The following is a 19,542-nucleotide window of genomic DNA, read 5'->3' as shown; positions in this document are numbered from 1 at the left end:
GCCAATATAGCGAAATGGAGTCGACAGTCATTTTGTAAAATTTTACATCAAAAAGGGGACAGGTTTCCATATTTGGTGTTGTGAACAATACTACTTTCATCTTTCATGAAAGGGAGTTGATTTGGTTTGAAAATTAGCTTCAACAAATTTTGACAGAAACTGAGATTAAGCAAAAATAGTCATTTCTATTAAAATGACAGTTTCAAAGTGGGTAAGGGCAATAATTTCCACACCATACCACTGAGTGTATGTAGTACACTGTGTAGAAAAATACTCTAATATCAACCATAACCATAGTTTTGTAAAGAGCACATCAAATTTCAATATACAGTCGACTTGCAGCTTTAATTCATGAGGTTTCACAGAACTATGGAATCTTCCATTTAGGAATTACGGGCATTTTAAAACAAAGTACCTCCTTTTTGTAGGGGCTCAAAAGCATTTAGACAAAGTGACATGATAAATAAATGACTAGATAAATATAACCATAGTTTTCAAACAGTTGAATGAAAATCCCTTGCAGTTAATCACTGGTGTCTAGACCCATGGACAGCATCAAATTCAAGAGTTTTCTGCCTGACCTGACACAGTTAGATTTAAAACAACTAACTAGTGTGTGTAAGTCTATACTGAAGCAGTCTTCATGATCAAAAGGTGTCTGTGGCGGGAAGGTGGTGGTACATAAGAGCAAGTGGGGGTCAAAGAACCACAGCTGGCTGGTGTCCAGTACTTCTCCGGTTTCAGCTCAGATTTAACATAGACAGATGGAGCCATCAGCTGCCTGCTAAACACCAACGTGATAAGCTGGAACTACTGGAATTGGACAGAGCTGATCATTGATGATGCATCCAGAGATCTTTTGGCAGTCAAGAAGCCAATATACTGTATTTAAGACGCTCACAAACCCACTGGTAAGGACATCAAGTGATTTTTTTTTTTTCAGATTCAGAAGCTTTTATTTATATGTTGCGGGGAAATGCACTCGTTATGTCAGCTAAACAAAAACACTATGGAAAAAAGAAATATATACACACACGCACACAAGATAAGAAATCTTTCCTTGCTCTTAGTGGCAAATACAGCCATTGTTTAAACTTTGGCCAGAGTTGAAACATTTCCATTTGGGTGCGGTTATTGGCAAGGTGTGTTTAAAGCTTAGTGAACAACGCGATAGCACTGGAACCATAAACAATGCAACGTGCTCTCACTGTCGATGCTCAAGATGGCATCCACAGAAGTTAGAACAAAGTGAATCCTTTGGTGGATTTATGTTAGGTTTGATTTATTTGACAAGAATCATTAAATAAAAATTAGATTTTTTTGGCCAGTTTTGTTGTGAAATTAACTAATGGAAAATATTCAGTGTGCAACAAAATGTGCCCCTCCTTCCAGCCGTATTTGTATGACTGCATTTAAAAATAAATGAAACAAATCCCACAAATAAAAGTCTGTTCTTAGGCCTTGTCCATACTAGTATTTTCTCCAAAATGCAATTTGGAAATTAAGCTCAAGCCTCATCCACCCTACCCTTTTCAGCTATCTGATGAGAAAGTTGTCTATCCACCCAAAATGTGCATAATACACCCATCCAAGCTCACTGGAGACACGGCTAAGAAGAGAGAAAACAAGGTGGAAAAATAACATTTACTGCTGACACTATAAAGCATAGTAGCCAATGCAGATTTATATAGAATTTGGCTGCATAGCAGCTAATACTGAGGAAAAAGTCAGCTTTTTGCGGTCTGTCTTGATGTTTGTGTGGCATCTTCCGAGGATTTGTGTGGCATTTTCCGGGGATGCTTACATGATTCAGGATTGGCGAATCTGACAAGGATGTGTTGTGACTCAGAAGAGGAAAACATGAAACAAAGTGGTGCAAATACTTCTCCATTGCAAATGTTTACAGTTGAAATCAGACAGCAATAGTTGTATTTACATAATCAAATAAAACAGAGAGCAGAGTGAAATGTCTGTTTTTCAAAAGCCAAAGTCACTAGAGTGTGTGTGAAGACCAGTGATAACTGTAACAAATGTTTTGCTTTGAAATAAAAGTAATGTGCACATGGCGTTATAGATCAAGCTTTACTCAGATGCTACAGGAAGGGGAAGAGCACATCATGATGCCAGTTATTAATACACCCTTCTGCTAAGAGGCAAGTCTTTTTTGTCGAGGAGAGGTGTAGCATAACCGTAACGCACATTACTGCGACACCACTAATTAGTTTAACCTTGAATATGCACACAAAGGCATTTCACTGCTTCCTGTAAAGGCTAGGAGCAATGACAAAGCCATAGAGGTGTATGAGAGATTAACTGTTGCGCAAAACAATTCTTTATATGCTAGTAATAGTTGTGATATTCTGACTTGCAGGCCTGGCAGCTCAACTTCAGAGATACTGAGAGTCTCTCAAATGCTCATTGTTATTTAACTCTGAAGATTTTCAAAGCATATTCCCATTTATAAAAAGGTAATGTGTAAATGCCAGCAACAATTTCTGCTGCTTGGCCAGTCATAGCAGAAAAGCTCTGGTGTGATTAATGTGCATTTAAATGAGTCAATAATCCAAAATGAGCAACAATGCAAAACAGCAGAATGGTATTTAGGACATTTATTTAAAAGAAAAAATGTTCTAAACTACTTATTCATCTTATCAAATACAAATGTGGCTTTCCTATTATTGCCATCATTATTATGTCCAATAAGACAAGCTACTGGGTAAATAATGTAAATCAATGCCCATTTCATACTCGTCTCCGCTGTCTATCCTATTTAGATACTGAAGTGGAAGATGTAAATTTCTTATACAATGCAAAGCATGTCAAAATGTATCCCAGTCTTTGGGAGAGATAGTCAAGAGACAAGGTTATTTTGGTTTCAGCTCTTTTCAAATTACAATCATCTGATTCTGGCATAGTTATTTTGGCTCTAGTTTACCACTTCAATTACAATGCAGCAAACGAAGTTTAGACGCAGCCTTTAAGTGCAAACTCATGGCAGTCTTGATAAATACAACCAGTGCTTTGCCATAAACCAGGGAGGTACGCTTTGAAGGTACAATTATACAGCACTCAGCGCACCACAGACACACACCCTACTCCACTTTTCAACCCATTTATTTTATGAAGTCACCATTTGCGTTCATGAACATGTACCAAAAGAAAAAACCCTCTATCATCACCATTAAGTTCCCAACATTGACACTCCTGTACAGGTTTTATAACTAAACCTCCAAGAAGCAATGTGTGCGACTGTAAACGAACAGCATCGCTGCTGGCTACTGATTAATTAGTGGATTAGTTAGTTGACTGAATGTAGGCTTTTGTATGCTGTTGACATCCCAGGATTTATCTATCCAGTCTACCCAGCATGCACTCTACAGACCCCAAGCAGGCTGGGGAGGAACTTAAATCGTCAAAACGTCACTTTAATTCCAGCCAAACATGCTGATAAGGCTTTTGTGCCTTCACAGTTTTACAACAACTGCCACATGGCAAGCTTGTGTAAGCTGCTGAGCTAAACTGCAACGAGAGCTGCTTATGCTTCAGTGGGAGGCAGACAGGAGAGTCTGATACAACACTTTAGATTTCTTTTATCAAAGTATCAAGTAAGACCAGCAATAAGAGTGGGTTCTCATTACCAAGCTCAATCAAATGCCTCTTCAGCGGTAACTTACCAACTGGATGCAAAAATGCAATTAGCTTCACCTGATGAGAGCTATACATGTGAGGTGATAGACGTAATAAGGAACATTATTACTAATCATTTATCTTATTTGGTCATACTTGATTTTATATCATGGCTGAAGTATTATGGGCTCATATTAAAAGCCATAAATATTTTTTATCTGCAAATAAACTTTGTACTTGTAGAAATATTTTGTGCGTGTGCAAAAAAATATTTCTACAAGTACAAATATGTTTTGAAAGTACAAATATTTTTTGCACAAGCACAAAATATTTCTACAAGTACAAATATTTTTTGCACACACACACAAAATATTTCTACAAGTACAAATATTTTTTGCACACGCACAAAATATTTCTACAAGTACAAATATTTTTTGCAAGTACAAATATTTTTTGCACACGCACAAAATATTTCTACAAGTACAAAGTTTATTTACAGATAAAAAAATATTTATGGCTTTAATTTGAGCCCATAAAGTATGTCCATGGCTTGAATAAGCACACTACGGTGGACAGTAGGCTTTTTTGTGTGTGGGTTCATCTCTTTGGATGGTCATATCAGCTTTCTACAGAGCTACAGAAACAGGTACACTATAGGATTCACTTATCATTCTACTCCCATGTTCAGAAGAATTTACAGTTTCCTTATTGGGGTTAAAAAGTCCACATAATCACAAAGAGAAGCCTGAGACTATTGCCACGATCATTACTCATAACTGATACCACAAATATCCCTCAGTGATAAACCAACTATATGAAAAGACACTACAATTAAATCTAAAATGCTCGTACTTCAGCTGTTTAGGCAAAAAATAAAGGATTAAAAATGTTGAGTCTGACAGCTGAAACAGATGATACAAGGAAAGGGAGATTACTCAAGATGAGCAAGCGTTAACCCTTTATAGGGCAGTCAAAATATTTGAAATGTCAAGTTTTCAACTCTAGAGGGTTATTGGAGAATATTAAAGGATGTCTATTACCATTGTAACTTTTTTTTAAATAACCAATGACTTTAGTCATTAGACTTGGTATAGGGGAAAGTATATACAGAAAATCAACAATCAGAACCAACACCAAACTAAGATGCACTACAGTGGCAGCGGTGGATGTATGGAATAAATTAGATATAGATTTGAAATTATGTAGAACTTTAACTTTATTTAAAAAAACATTGAAAAGAAGGATGATTTCCTTATATTAAATTAATGAGTGGCTTGATGTTGATTTGGGTATTTATTTATTTAATTGGTGATTTGCTTTGATTTTTTAAGGATGAAGGTAACATGTAGACTGCACCTTTATTTTAAAAATCTTTTATTTTTTGAGGAATGTTTGTTATCCCTACAGAGGCAATTTGTTTTACGGGCAGTCTTTCTCTTACTTTTTGCTTTTATTTTATTAATTTAATTAATCTTTTTGAGGGTAGGCAAATAAGCTTTGCTTCAGCCTACCCCTTTTTCGGTCTAGATGTTATTTGTTTATTTGTATACTGGAAACTTTTTTGTTATGTTTTCTTTGAACAATTGAACGTTTTCTTGTTGTCAGTTTTATTCTTGGTTTTTTATTTATTTTTTTGTGTGTCATGACCGAAAATAAACTAAACTAAACTAAACTAGTTCTACTGAAGTGACCAAATATGATCGTTTTCCCTGTAAACAGTTAAATTGAATGTATGCAAAAGAAATGTAAAGGCCCAATTTCTCATAGGAGTATTATCACCACACTGACAGAGATGGAGGGTTACTAGAAGGTGGCAACTAAGACATCAGGTTATTACAAGTTGTCTACAGTTATCCTTGACAGCAAGTTAAAATTATGCTGTTTCTTTAAGATGCTGGGATCTCCCCTTGAGAGTAAAAGGCTGCACTTTACTTGCAGCATCACATAAGTTTGTCAGTGTGAGAAAGCACACAACTGGACCACTGTGTGTCTGCAAGGTCTGCCAACAAAGACAGCCTTTCAGCACTCAGCAGTTTCCTCCTTCTCTCTTGTTTTTTCTACAGCAACATTTCAACAGCTCCACTGGCACACGATCCTGAGAGCTGGCCCACCATACATCTGTCTCTGATATCACGGGATGACAGTGGCATCCCCCTTTGTCCCTGCTGCAAGAAGGTGCAAACCAAACACTCAGCTGCACAGGGGAAGGAAAAAAAAAGAAAAAAAAGGGGGAGGGATAAAAAATAAATTAAAAATTAACCACATTACAGTCGCAATCTAAATAAAGTCCCTTTATAGGCTAGACCTGTCTAGGTCGAAAACCTTTGTTCAAGTAATAATTTACATACTTCCTTGGAGTTTCACTGAAACTGCAGATCATTTAGGACCCATTTGAGTTCAGTGATTGGTAGTTGAAAGGAAACAAGTCCACCTCAGACTTATTTGAAACTATTGAGTCAAGTCATGCAAATATACAGGACTGTCTCAGAAAATTAGAATATTGTGATAAAGTTCTTTCTTTTCTGTAATGCAATTAAAAAAAAAAAAAGTCATACATTCTAGATTCATTACAAATCAACTGAAATATTGCAAGCCTTTTATTATTTTAATATTGCTGATTATGGTTTACAGTTTAAGATTAAGATTCCCAGAATATTCTAATTTTTTGAGATAGGATATTTGAGTTTTCTTAAGCTGTAAGCCATGATCAGCAATATTAAAATAATAAAAGGCTTGCAATATTTCAGTTGATTTGTAATGAATCCAGAATGTATGACATTTTTGTTTTTGTAATTGCATTACAGAAAATCACAATATTCTAATTTTCTGAGACAGTCCTGTATTTAATGCCCAGTTTCTCAAACCTCTGAATTTTATATTTTACTTTCCCCTATGTATTATAATTATAAATGGAAAATATCTTTGTGACATTGCGTTACGTGAGCGGCTGGATATCCTGATACTGGGAGAAAGTACTTTATTTATATATGTTATTAACATAGGGGGTAAACAAAAATGTACTACTTAGTCTTTGCAACCCCTACTTCAGATTCTGCCTGTAAGTGGCCATTAATCTGAGGTGACAGATAAAAGAAGATGTACTACTTATGTCAAGCATCTGTTCACAGGTGGTCATAGATTACAGGGCTGCCATACGTTTTAGTCCAGAAGGAAGAGCTCAGTAACAGCGTCTGACAAAACAGAAGCTCTACTAGACAGGCGGAGACATTCACCGGGTTACCCCAGGGAGCTGGGAGATCAACGACGGACAGAAACATGTGGACAGACAACTGTGTGAGAGCCTGGGTTACCCTGAGAAATTCAATATCAGACTCCGCAGTAAAAAGAAAAAAAATTGTCCAATTAATGCTGATAATAAGTCAGAATCACATAGGAATTGTCAACTAGGCGCAATTCAATACATTAGCAATCTTACAATAGCTCTGAAAATATAATTGGAGAGAAGAAAAAAAAAATCCACTTTCAGAAAAATTATATTACATCCTTACAATCAGGCGCTACTATTAGCCATGCTTTGTAAAGCTTAATGGTGCTTTTAGAAACACTTGCTCTTCTCTGTATCATACATTCGGACAAATGCTGGGTCTAGAAGGGCTATAAGATCCCTGTTGAAGTATTACAGCCCTACTGACAGATCCAGATATAGCTGGACACCATAGTGATAAAAATACACAACAGATGGGAGGTTCTCAGGCAAAAGTAAAGAGGCAACAAGCACAATTAAAGATTTCAAGGGAGTAGAACTACAGTTAAGAGCCATTTGCTAACCTTTGCTTTGCTTACCAAAGATAGTAATCAATGAACGCTATGAAGACATGACGTCAGCAGGGGAAAGAAATATGAATAATCCGACAAACTTGGACGTAGTTGCAACAATAATGACAACAGGTTCACGCCGGTAGTATAAATATTAGAATTAGTTTGACTTTGCAGTTCGCCTGGCTTGTATCAAGGCACTGTCAAGAGGAAATAGTCAACAAATGATCAAACCCTGTGAAACTAACACCACATATGCAATAAAGAAAGTATGATGAGAAATGTCTATACTGAGGAAATGGTTGAGCAATCAAAACAAGAGACCTTGACATTTGATGTGGTTACACAGCTCACATAAATGCCACGAAGCCAGTGCTGTTGCAGAAAAAAAAAAAAAAACTGATGTTCATGATGACACAAAAAAAGACCTTTATCTATAAACAAGTACTTGCATATGAAATGGCACTTTTGGTTTTAACTTTCTTTGTAAAGATTGATAAATTGTCAAGTGTCAAACACAGAATTTGATTAAAATGTATATATACATAACGTATATATACATAACATATATATACGTATATGTATATAAATAATATGCTTACACACACACTTAACTCTTCTTGTTTAATCACTTTGATAAACAGAAGCAAGTCTTAGCTAATTCTAGGGAGGGGGGGGGGGCTCTTATTCACTTCCTGTTTCAAGGACGGTCAGCTGCAGCTATGAATCTGCTGCATTTCAAATCTGAGACAATGAACGTTGGTTTTAATGTTTAAAAAGGGGAGGGGAAAAAAAACAACACAGAATTCACTTATGATGCAAACTGGTGTGGGATGTGTATTAGTACAAACAACGCATAGAAAAAAAAAAGTTAATGACAACATACCCACTGTGCAATTTCAGAAATCATGGACTTACCAATTTGATGGCCACATATTCATTAGTATAGAGGTTCTTTCCCAGCCGCAGCTCTCCAAAATTCCCACAGCCGATTTTTTTACCCACACGAAAGTTTGGGCCGACCATTAGAACTCCAGAATTGGTCCCGGAACTCCTGCCCCCATGTCCAGTCCTGCTGCCTGCTGTCTTAGACATCTTTTTCCCTTCCTCTGTCTCTCCCTTGCCCCCTCTCTTGTCAAAATCCATAAGCTTGTGATACCCTGGCCTCTCCACGGTTAGTCTCCAGCCATGCAAACCATAGACACTCCAATAATAATGATGGAGGATGTGTTAGGGAGGGGGAGGGAGACAAATCTCACAGGACAGAGGAAAGGTGTTGCTGTTAAAATGTGCAGGGGACACTGAAATGAGCCAACGCTGCAGCTGAAGTGACCCAGGTGTCTATTGGGGTAGCTTTTCCCTTTTTCTCGTCGTTTGGCTTGCTTACAAGAAGGGCTCCGTCCTTGTATTTGACGCCAGTCTCAGAGTCGCATGTCCCTGCCTGACGAAAAGGCAGGTTTTTGCTAGGATGTTTCCACAGATACACCCACAATACTAGTCATGAAAAAGCACTCCGGAACACATCTATTGGATCCACAAGGCTACTTGGGAACATCTTCTCATTTCTTCTGGTCAGCCTTCATTAACACCGTGGAGACACTCCATCTTGCAGGGTGACGGCACAGGGAAACCGGGTTGGTTTGGTTGGAGCTGGTTATCTGCAAAAGGGATAAAAGGAATTAATAACAAATAAAAAAAAGGGGGGAAAAAATAAAAAGATAAATCAGTTCACAGATTATCAACACATTTCCTGTAAAGTCTGCAACAACAGCCCGGGACTTGAGTTCCAGGACAATTTTAGCTTTTATCCATAGATAAGGAGAGACAGAAGTCAAAGAAGAAGCCAAAATTCAGGAAAACGTGACAATCATAATCATTTGCGCAAATATCGCTTTACGGCCATAGGAGGAAAAAAAACCTTTCACTTGAGTATCAAATTATGCCAAATGTGGTCGTTTCATACTACTGCTGAAATTAAATCTGGATACTTACTGGTGGAAAGCTATTCAATAACTCAATCAATAGGGCCAGAAGTATTCTGAAGATGAGCTCACAAGGAAAAATAAATAAAAACTCAAACAAATACAACTGAAACAAATTCTTAAGAAAAAAAAAAAAAAGGACAGTTGCTAATTAATGATCTATGTTTTTCCTAAAATTAAATAGCTAGACCTGGGATTCTTTTTCCCCGAATTAACAACAGACAGACAGAGACAGACAGACAGACAGACGTGGAGGTTTAAAAAAAGAAAGCAGAAGTTCTCAAATTAACCCATAAATAAATGCAAGAGCCACATTAGGGACAAACATCAACTGCAACCCTAATCTTGACCATCATTGTGTAGTCATTTAAAAGAAATAAACAAATATCTCTGGGCAGAGTCACTTCACAAACTCATATCTATGATCTAAAATGCTTCTTATGCTAAAGGGAGCAGTTAATGCAGACACTAAGGGCAGCTACTTTTTCCTATGGAAAAGCACTTAAACAGATCAATGACTGCTGTAATGCCTCATCTCATCAAATCATTTGAATCACTGGAAAGCTTATTATTGGATGGATTCTGATACAGTCTAGTACAAAGATAACTGTTACATCAGAGAAAAACTAGTATTACATTTAAAAAGGTGTAAACAATATTATTATACTTATATCGTATATTGTTTACTAAAACTGAGTCAGTATTGTTACAAAATATTTGATATGATTTGGATATTTGAGGTTTCCAACTGAAATCTGTTTTGCACATTTACTTAAAACTCTGATCAGGGAGAAAACACAAATGAATATAAAGGACTGACACTGTGGAAGCTTGTCATGTATTAAAGGCATGCCAGGAATAAATTACAACAAAGCCCATAGAGGTAACCTAAAGAAAACCTGTCTGTTGTTTAAATCATAATTAATGTAACTAATAACCAGGTATGTGATAAAATCATTCCTACCATTTTTCCTGTCAGTTTTTGTAAAAATAAATAAATAAAACAACCCCAAAAACATTTTTTCTAAAGAAAAAAAGAATGACAGAGTAAACATTAAAGGCTTTTAAGAAAAATAAAAAAATAAAAACACGTGACTTATTTAGGTCCACCCATTTACTTCATGACACCTATAATGACTTCATATTCTAACAAATATTTCAAGAGTTACAATTATCAAGCTGCAATTTGCCAGGAGTACCTGACCTTGCTTCAGAACAATGTGAGGAACATAGTTGTCTGTTCCACTTCCAAAAGGTTCCCCTGGGATTTCAGGGGTACCCTGCCCAACCATGTGAGGAAACATTGCACTTCCCTCCCAAAACCCTGAATCTCTTTGAATGTGTATGTGCCTAGCAAAACAGTTGTCACTACAAGTAGAGTCAACATTAGGTCTCAAAACATACTAGAGTGATCAAATACATGAAGAGCTGCACTAAAGGCACAAATAAAGATGTACTTTAAATTCTATTTAATCTAAGTCAGAAAATGCTTATGGGAGCAATATGACGGCTGCTCTGTAAAGAATACAAATATGATCAAAGCACTGCATTTCACCATGTAAACTACAGTATACAACCTCTTTCAAAAAGATATTGCAAACAAAAAATTTAAATCAGTGAAATGATGAAAAAAGGCAGATTTATAGATGAGATTGAGAAAGGTAGACTTTTCCACATTAATGCCACAAAAATGCTCCAATGTCTCAGTTAGGATCTGGGAACTGTCAAGACCAGCTGAATGATCTCAGAGCTCTGACAGGACCATTAAAGTATTTTTTTTAAATTAATCAATTAAATGGAATTGGTAGGGCATCATCTTCTGCAACTAGTGAGTGTCTAATTTATCAGTTCCAATACCAATATCAGAACAAAATCCAATTTTATTTGCAGGTGGAGAATTAAGACGCATTTAAGTAGTTGGAATAAGCTAGCTATCTAGCCTTTGCATCATGTTGGCAATACAGCGTTGTGATAACATGGAAAATCCAACAATGATATCTCTGACATGATTATTTTAGGTTTTGGTTTCCAGGAGTGCTACAAATGTTGCTAAAAATAACAAATAATCAAGTTTTAAAAGGAGAAATCACATAATAAACCACAAATTTATCAAGGCAATTGGAGAAAAAGACGTACTGCAGCAGCAAACTCTGGCGTTTGCTTTTCAGAAATGAGGAAAAATTCCCCAAAGAAAGCCCAAGATCAAAGTAACGATGAACAAAACTGCAAGATTCATTGTTCTAGATAAGTAGATAAGATCGAAAATGCTGCATTCACTGTTTAACAAATATCTGGAGCAGTGGTACAGTTTCCCATGTTGGAAATACATCTATGAAACAGTTCTCTCCAAACAATATGAGACTGATTGATCATATTTCATGTTTGTTAAAGTAAGTGCAGGTAATCAGCTTTATGTCGGACATTTGTAAGCCTCAGTGTATTCAGATGTCAAAATACAAATGTTTCCACCTTCTCTTTAATTCCTGTTTTCCATTAACAGATATTGTGCTACGTTAAAGAAAAGGTTGCTGAATGCTGAAAAGGTCAAAATGAAAAAAAGACTATAGATAGATTAGTCCATAGATAAAAATATCTAAAGACTAATAATTTGAGAAATATTTTATGAATCTCGAAAAAGAAATTACATATTGTAGTAAGAACGGATGCACAATCCACTTTTTAAGTTCCAATACAATTTGATAATACATCCCAATAAAATGTGTGCACTGATCTGTATTTGATCAGCGAACATTGTCAGGATTGCTCTCCCGATGCCGATATTGGGTCAGATCAGGTGCATTTCAAGCAGTAATTTAGTCTCATTTAAGACTCATTGTAGTACGTTATTGTTGCGGGCAGGTAGGAACTCCTGTAGTGGTCTGTACTGCAGCTCATCTGAAGAACAGACTGGTGAAATGTAATGAAAAGCAAGTGTGATACATTTTTAGATCATTTGATTGATCTAATGGTTTTGGCACTTTTCCATTAGGGGTTTTCCCGTTCAGAGTACCGTATTTTTCGCACTATAAAAGGTGCACTTAAAATCTTTACATTTTCTCAAAAATCCGCTGTACGCCGTCGCCTTATAACCAGGTGCGCCTTATAACCAGGCGCGCCTTATGTATAAATTATTGTTGAGCGTCTGACCTCGAACCAATTATATGTTTAGTGCGACTTTGGTAAGCGACAAAGTATTAAAGTCGGTCCTTAGTTGACTGCGGGTTGCACCGTCAGACAACCAACTATCTAGTGCTGGCAAGCAATCATCATCCAGTCAATGTTACCTTACTATAATTAGACGTCAAGTCAACATTTGGGTTCAAGCTAAAAACCTAATTTCAAATCTGAATCATAATCCAATTATAATCAAATGTTGGAATGCAACGTTTCTCCAACATCACACTAACTTCAGATGTCCCCTATCGCTGGCAACGATAAAAACCAATCAGAGAAGAGTACGTAGTACAACGCTCACCTCCGCCATTTTTTATTTGTGGGAGACAATTGTTTAAAATGTTAGTGATTTTTCTGTATTGGTTACAGGTGAACAATATTCTGAGTTATTAGGAAGGAGACTGTTTGGTTGGTTGACAAACCCAGCAGCACATATACCATCTCTCCCAGGTTTCTACATCTTTGGTGTCGTTTTCTTTTTCTTAGTTTGTGTCACACACACACTCAAAAGTACGTCACAGCAGATTTGCACCAACCCCGCCTACTTCGGGTACTGGATTGTAGTGGAAAAGAAACTAGGCCACGTTGACTAGAGCCAAGTGGGTACTAGTGGAAAAGCGGCATAACTGACAAAAACCTTAGCACAGAACTCCTGGCGGAGCAGACTGCGTTGCAGTCTTTTTAATATAGTACATATGAGTTTTATGAACATGATAATTGTTGATTTAAATAACTCAACAATTATACTCCCAATGTTTAAATCAATTTCCATAACAGAATTTCCTAATTCCTTCAGAAATGTCAGCAAATATTGTTCACCCCTAGCCTGGCTGAACAGGCTAGAACTAGAGGAACTAAGTATGCAATGTAGGATGGGCAAAAACACTAGTCAGACTAGCATCAACAAAAAACTGAATGAAAGAATTACTCTTGTCGATTTTGCAGTAAAAACTTGATGTTCCAAGTTGTTATTAGCAATTCTGCGGCCATTTTGATTGTTTTGAACAGTACCTTGTTGGACACGCCTGTGTGAGTAATCACACAAAACCTGCCTCCATACTGATGCAATTGGCTTGGTATATTCTGTACTGATGGCAATAACTGTAAATTGTATGGGTACCAGATCCATTTCACAAAAGGGAGTACAGCTGGCCAGGCCGTGAGAAAGATATGCCATGTTCCATCTGATGCCCTGAATCTATGCACCATTCACAAAACAACAGTGGCTGTTTGTAGCAGGATATTCTTACCCTCTTCTCTGAGGCACATAATCCCTGCTCTTTCCATAGTGTAGTTTGGGTTATTGTATGGTATTCCATTTATTGTAGTTTGACTGGTAGATATCACTACATCTTACACAGACTTAAGGGGGACCTATTATGGCTTCAAATACCTATTTTAAACAGGCCTTGAATGTCTTAAAAACAAGCTTTTGATTGTTTTTGCTAAATAAATTAGAAATTCAGCCTCTGAGCCATGTCTTTATCTTCCCATTCTCTAACCTCATTATCTATGCTGGATTCTGAGTGGGCGGGGCTTTGATAATGAGGCTCTGTGCTGATTGGCTGCCTGAATGACGCGATACACCGCTACGAAAAAAATGGAGGAAGCTCCGGCCGGCGGAGTTAGTTGTGGGCGTGGTTTCACGCATCGGAGGCCAACCGATGCAAATTGCATTTTGGTTACGTAACGAAGGGAGCAGAATCTGAACGGCTCGTAGATCCACATCACACTGGACGGATCATCCGGGCGGCTGTACAGACACTGCAGAATTTGGTTGCTTTCCTCCTTCTCTGAGTTGGCAGGCTGAGGGGAGACCACTTTATATATGTTAAAGCAAGAAAAAACGTGTTTTTCATAATAGGTCCCCTTTAAGTTATTCTTGCCTCTAGAGAAGCAAATACTTTCTACCTCTATGGTACTGGTTTCTTGTCTTAAATGCAGTTTTTTGTGTGTTTTCCTAAGAAGGGCGGGGTTCATTTTTATTGAGATTGAGCACAGAGATAAAAGTGGTAAAGATCCTGATACATCCATTTAAAAATATATTATCTTTATTCTTTTTTTTCCCCTTCTCTTAAAAAGGTAACTTTTGATAGTCATGGGCCTCCTTCTCCTCTGGGCCATTTCAGGAAGTTGGGCATTGTTTTGTATCTTTTCATGTCAGGTGTTTCGGGGTTAGTCGAAAATAAATGCTAAACAGCCCTCTTGGAAGCTCACGGAAACTGTTTGATTTTGGCTTTTAAAATCATGCACTTCTGATGCAACTCAGCATGTTCACTTGTTCTCATAATTCAGCTTACTTTTGTATTACTTTTGTTAAGCCATCTAACAAATAATAGTTAAAATAAAATTACAGAAAAAAAAGGTTGATATAAATGTTTAGATTGATAGATGAATGTCTTTAAAGTGTTGTATGGTCTTGTTTTAAAAAAAGCTACCAAAAAAAATAGCTGTGATATTGAATTGAATTCCTTTTATTGTCATTATACATTGTACAACGAAATTGTGGAGCCTCTCCTGTACTCAGTGCAAAACAATTAAAAGTAAAAACAACAAATAAGTAAAAAGTGCAGATATGCAAAATATGAGACAAAAAAGTATAAAGTCTTTCAAAATCTATGATAGTCATTGGCCTCCTTCTCCTTTGTGCCATTTCAGGAAGTTGGGCATTGTTTTGTATCTGTTCATTTCAGGTGTCTAACATCTAACAAAATAGTTAAAAAAAACCTGCATATCGCAGAAAAAAGCTAGATATACATGCTTAGATTGATAGATGAATGTATCTAAAGTGTTTCATAGTCTTGTTTTAAAAAGCTACTAAAAAAGATAGCTGTGATATTGAATTGAATGCTTTTATACATTGTACAACAACATTGTTCGGTGCAAAACAATTAACGTTAATAAAAAAGTGCAGATATGCAAAATAATGAGACAAAAAAGTATAGTCATTCAAAACCTATGATAGTCATTGGCCTCCTTCTCTGTGCCATTTCAGGAAGTTGGGCATTGTTTTGTATCTCTTCATTTCAGGTGTCTAACATCTAACAAATAACAAAATAGTCAAAAAAAAACTGCATATCACAGAAAAAAGCTCGATATAAATGTTTAGATTGATAGATGAATGTCTTTAAAGTGTTGTATGGTCTTGTTTTTTTAAAAAGCTACCAAAAAAGATAGCTGTGATATTGAATTGAATGCCTTCATACATTGTAGAACCTCTTGTGTGTTCGGTGCAAAACAATTAGTTAGTAAAAAAGTGCAGATATGCAAAATAATCATAAGAAAAAAGTATAGTCTTTCAAAATCTATGATAGTCATGGGCCTCCTTTTCCTCTGTGCCATTTCAGGAAGTTGGGCATTGTTTTGTATCTCTTCATTTCAGGTGTCTAACATCTAACAAAATAGTCAAAAAAACCTGCATATCACAGAAAAAAGCTAGATATACATGCTTAGATTGATAGATGAATGTATCTAAAGTGTTTTATAGTCTTGTTTTAAAAAGCTACCAAAAAAGATAGCTGTGATATTGAATTGAATGCCTTTATACATTGTATACATTATTGTTCATTTATGTTTATACATTTTATCTGTCATCCTACGTCACTTTTTGTAAAGATTCATATCCGGCACTTTTTAATCCTCATATTGTACATTTGTTTATACATTTTACTTTATTCTATCTCTTATTTTATCTCCATATACTTGTTTGCTTTTATATTTTGTATTTTTTATTTTTATTTTTACTGTATTGCACCAATCACCACAACAAATTCCTTGTGTGTTTTAACAAACTTGGCAATAAACCCCCTTTCTGATTCTGATTGTACAACAACATTGTAGAACCTCTCGTGTGTTCCGTGCAAAACAATTAGTTAGTAAAAAAGTGCAGATATGCAAAATAATCAAAAGAAAAAAGTATAGTCTTTCAAAACCTGATAGTCATTGGCCTCCTTCTCCTCTGTGCCATTTCAGGAAGTTGGGCATTGTTCTGTATCTCTTCATTTCAGGAGTCTAACATCTAACAAAATAGTCAAAAAAAACTGCATATCACAGAAAAAACCTAGATATACATGCTTAGATTGATAGATGAATGTATCTAAAGTGTTTTAAAGTCTTGTTTTAAAAAGCTACCAAAAAAAGATAGCTGTGATATCGAATTGAATGCCTTTATACATTGTACAACAACATTGTAGAACCTCTTGTATTTGTTCGGTGCAAAACAATGAACGTTAATAAAAAAAGTGCAGATATGCAAAATATTAAGACAAAAAAGTATACTCTTTCAAAATCTATGATAGTCATGGGCCTCCTTCTCCTCTGTGCCATTTCAGGAAGTTAAGCATTGTTTTGTATCTCTTCATGTCAGGTGTCTAACATCTAACAAATAACAAAATAGTCAAAAAACTGCATATCACAGAAAAAAAAGCTAGATATACATGTTTAGATTGATAGATGAATGTATCTAAAGTGTTTTAAAAAGCTACCAAAAAAGATAGCTGTGATATTTAATTGAATGCCTTTATACATTGTACAACAACATTGTAGAACCTCTCGTGTGTTCGGTGCAAAACAATTAGTAAAAAAGTATAGTCTTTCAAAACCTATGATAGTCATTGGCCTCCTTCTCCTCTGTGCCATTTCAGGAAGTTGAGCATTGTTTTGTATCTCTTCATGTCAGGTGTTTCAGGGTTAGTCACAAAGGCGGTTAAATAACACAGGTTGAACGTTAACACGTTTCAAATACTATGGTAGAATTTAAAAACAAAGAAAATAAACACTAAACCTCCAAAATATTATTAAATAAAAGGGTTATGAGAACAGATTGCTACAACAATAGTCGACAAAAGTTAGATTTAACACGACATAAGACGAGAAAAACGAACAGAGAGGATCCTGTTAAGGTCACACACAAATACCAAGACCAGATCTCCAAGTTTTGCTGCTTTGTGATTTAAATAAAAAGCTTTTTGAGCTTGTTTTAATGGCAGCTGGAGCTAACCAGCCATCTAATGGAGTCTCCCAGCTGTCATTCACACACAGTTTCACGTCTCCTAACTGCTCCATTTCACCACTTATGGCCTCTACGTGTATTTCTACGCATTCAGTGATCATTAAGTGACAAATATAGCGGATAAATTACAGGGAAAACAGACTTTGAGAGGCTGTTCGGGCTGCACGGCGGCCAAGGCCGGTGCTAACGTGTTAGCTTCACACACACACAAAAAAATTTTAAAAATCCCCTTAATCGCTGCTGATTTGATCCAGAGAAACCTCCATCTCGGTGATTTAAGCTCCCAGGCCACCTCCGTTTCGATTTCAGGTGGTTATTTGTTTGTTTTTCGTGTTTTTTTGGTCGAGACGACTCTGATCTGAACTGATGCCGCGTTCCATTTGTCCTCGGAAGTGGGGATTTCCCAGTTCCCAGTCGGAATTTTCAACTGGAACGCCCCTCGAAGTGGGATTTCCCACTGGGAAAGTGGGAGAGTCTTCACCATAGACATCATATAGAACACTATATGATCTAAATATGATGTCTATGGTCTTCACCACCCCCGAGTTCACATTCCCAGATGGCTGCCCCGGTTGTAAACAGTAGAAGAGAGCTCTGTAAAAATTCGTAGCACTTCATTCTAGTTTTGGTCACACTAAATCAGTCGTATAGAAGTACTGTTCGGCATATATATGCTGCTATAGTATAGCTATGTAATTTACATTTTTTCATGTGGTATATGCGAACTACAAACTTGTTTACCTACTTTGTAACTGGAACGCTGATAACTCGGCTGTGACGTTATTCCCAGTTCCGAGTTCCGACTTCCGAGGTAAATGGAACGCAGCCTGAGCTAACTGTGCTAACTAACAAAAACACCGCGTCGTCGGGAAAATACAGCATTTAACCACGTAACTGTGAACGAAATAGATACAAAACAGGGGGATTTAATCATTACCTACGTGATTTAATTAAAAAAAATAAGAAAATTGAAGAATATTCGATATTAGGAGTGACATTTGCGATGCTAGCTGGCTAGTTAGTGGACGCCTTATTACTGAGAAATAACGTCCAAATCCGCGTTTTTACCAATAAAATCGACGCGGGAAGTGAGGATTGGTGATCAATTCAGCTGAAAATGTGGGTTTTACGGCTCATATCTGGATCCCGGGACCACTGCCGGGCAACTCCTTAATCCGAGCCAGGCTCGCTGCCATTTAGCGAAATAACTCCGCGGAAACGCGGCCAGAGCCGGGACCGGGTCCGGTTACCGCGAGTATAGCGTGTTACCTTTTGTTAATTTCAGCTAGGAACTGTGAGTGGCGGGGGTTTGGTGCTGTTTCGGTGCTGTTTTGGCTCCTCTCGTCCTCGGCTCGGCAGAGAGGTCCGTGGTCTCTTTAAGCCTCGCTCAGCTGCGCCGCTGCGCATGCGCGGCAGCGTCACGCGGATCCACTCCGCGAACCTCCGACGCAAAAGTGTAGTGAAGGCGGATGGGCTGATTTATGGTTCCGCGTTACACCGACGCAGAGCCTACGCAGTAGGCTCTGCGTCGGTGTAACGCGGAACCGTAATTCAGGCTAGAGAAGAGACAACTGGAAGATCGCACCTGCGTAGCTCAGGCAAACTGTTTGATTTGGGCTTTTTTTTTTTTAAATCATGCACTTCTGATGGAACTCAGCATGTTCACTTGTTCTCATAATTAAGACTAATTGTGTGTTACTTTCATTAATGCTGTCACAGCTGTAACAATGCACCTTTCAATAACCACCAGAGGTGTCAAAAGTATTCACATTCATTACTCAGGTAGAAGTATAGATACTAGAGTTTAAAAATACTCCTGTAGAAGTTGAAGTATCAACTCAAGTTTTTTTACTCAAGTAAAAGTATAAAAGTACTGGTTTCAAATAGGGCTGGGGATCGATTCAAATATCAAGAATCAATTCGATTCCGATTCTTAAGATTCAGAATCGATTATCACGATCCGATTCGATC

The 19,542-nt window shown here is 37.0% G+C and overlaps 1 protein-coding gene across 4 annotated transcripts in view; it reads right to left on the bottom strand.

Annotated features, from left to right (window-relative positions):
• Positions 1-18,968, bottom strand: part of csnk1g2b (casein kinase 1, gamma 2b) — a 52,690-nt gene extending 33,722 nt beyond the window's left edge. For all 4 annotated transcript variants that reach the window (XM_061738787.1, XM_061738789.1, XM_061738788.1 and 1 more), the window contains exons 1-2: positions 18,841-18,968; positions 8,323-9,062 (exon numbers count right to left, since the gene is read on the bottom strand). In XM_061738787.1, the coding sequence (XP_061594771.1) occupies positions 8,323-8,550 (228 nt within the window). In that variant the 5' untranslated portion in view covers positions 8,551-9,062; positions 18,841-18,968. The remainder of the gene's footprint in view (positions 1-8,322; positions 9,063-18,840) is intronic.
• Between the last annotated feature and the right edge of the window lie 574 nt (positions 18,969-19,542).

Source organism: Cololabis saira, chromosome 13 (assembly GCF_033807715.1).
Source record: "Cololabis saira isolate AMF1-May2022 chromosome 13, fColSai1.1, whole genome shotgun sequence".
Lineage (NCBI taxonomy): Eukaryota > Metazoa > Chordata > Actinopteri > Beloniformes > Belonidae > Cololabis > Cololabis saira.
Note: the sequence above shows the minus strand (reverse complement) of the source record. Positions and strands in the feature narration are given on the sequence as shown.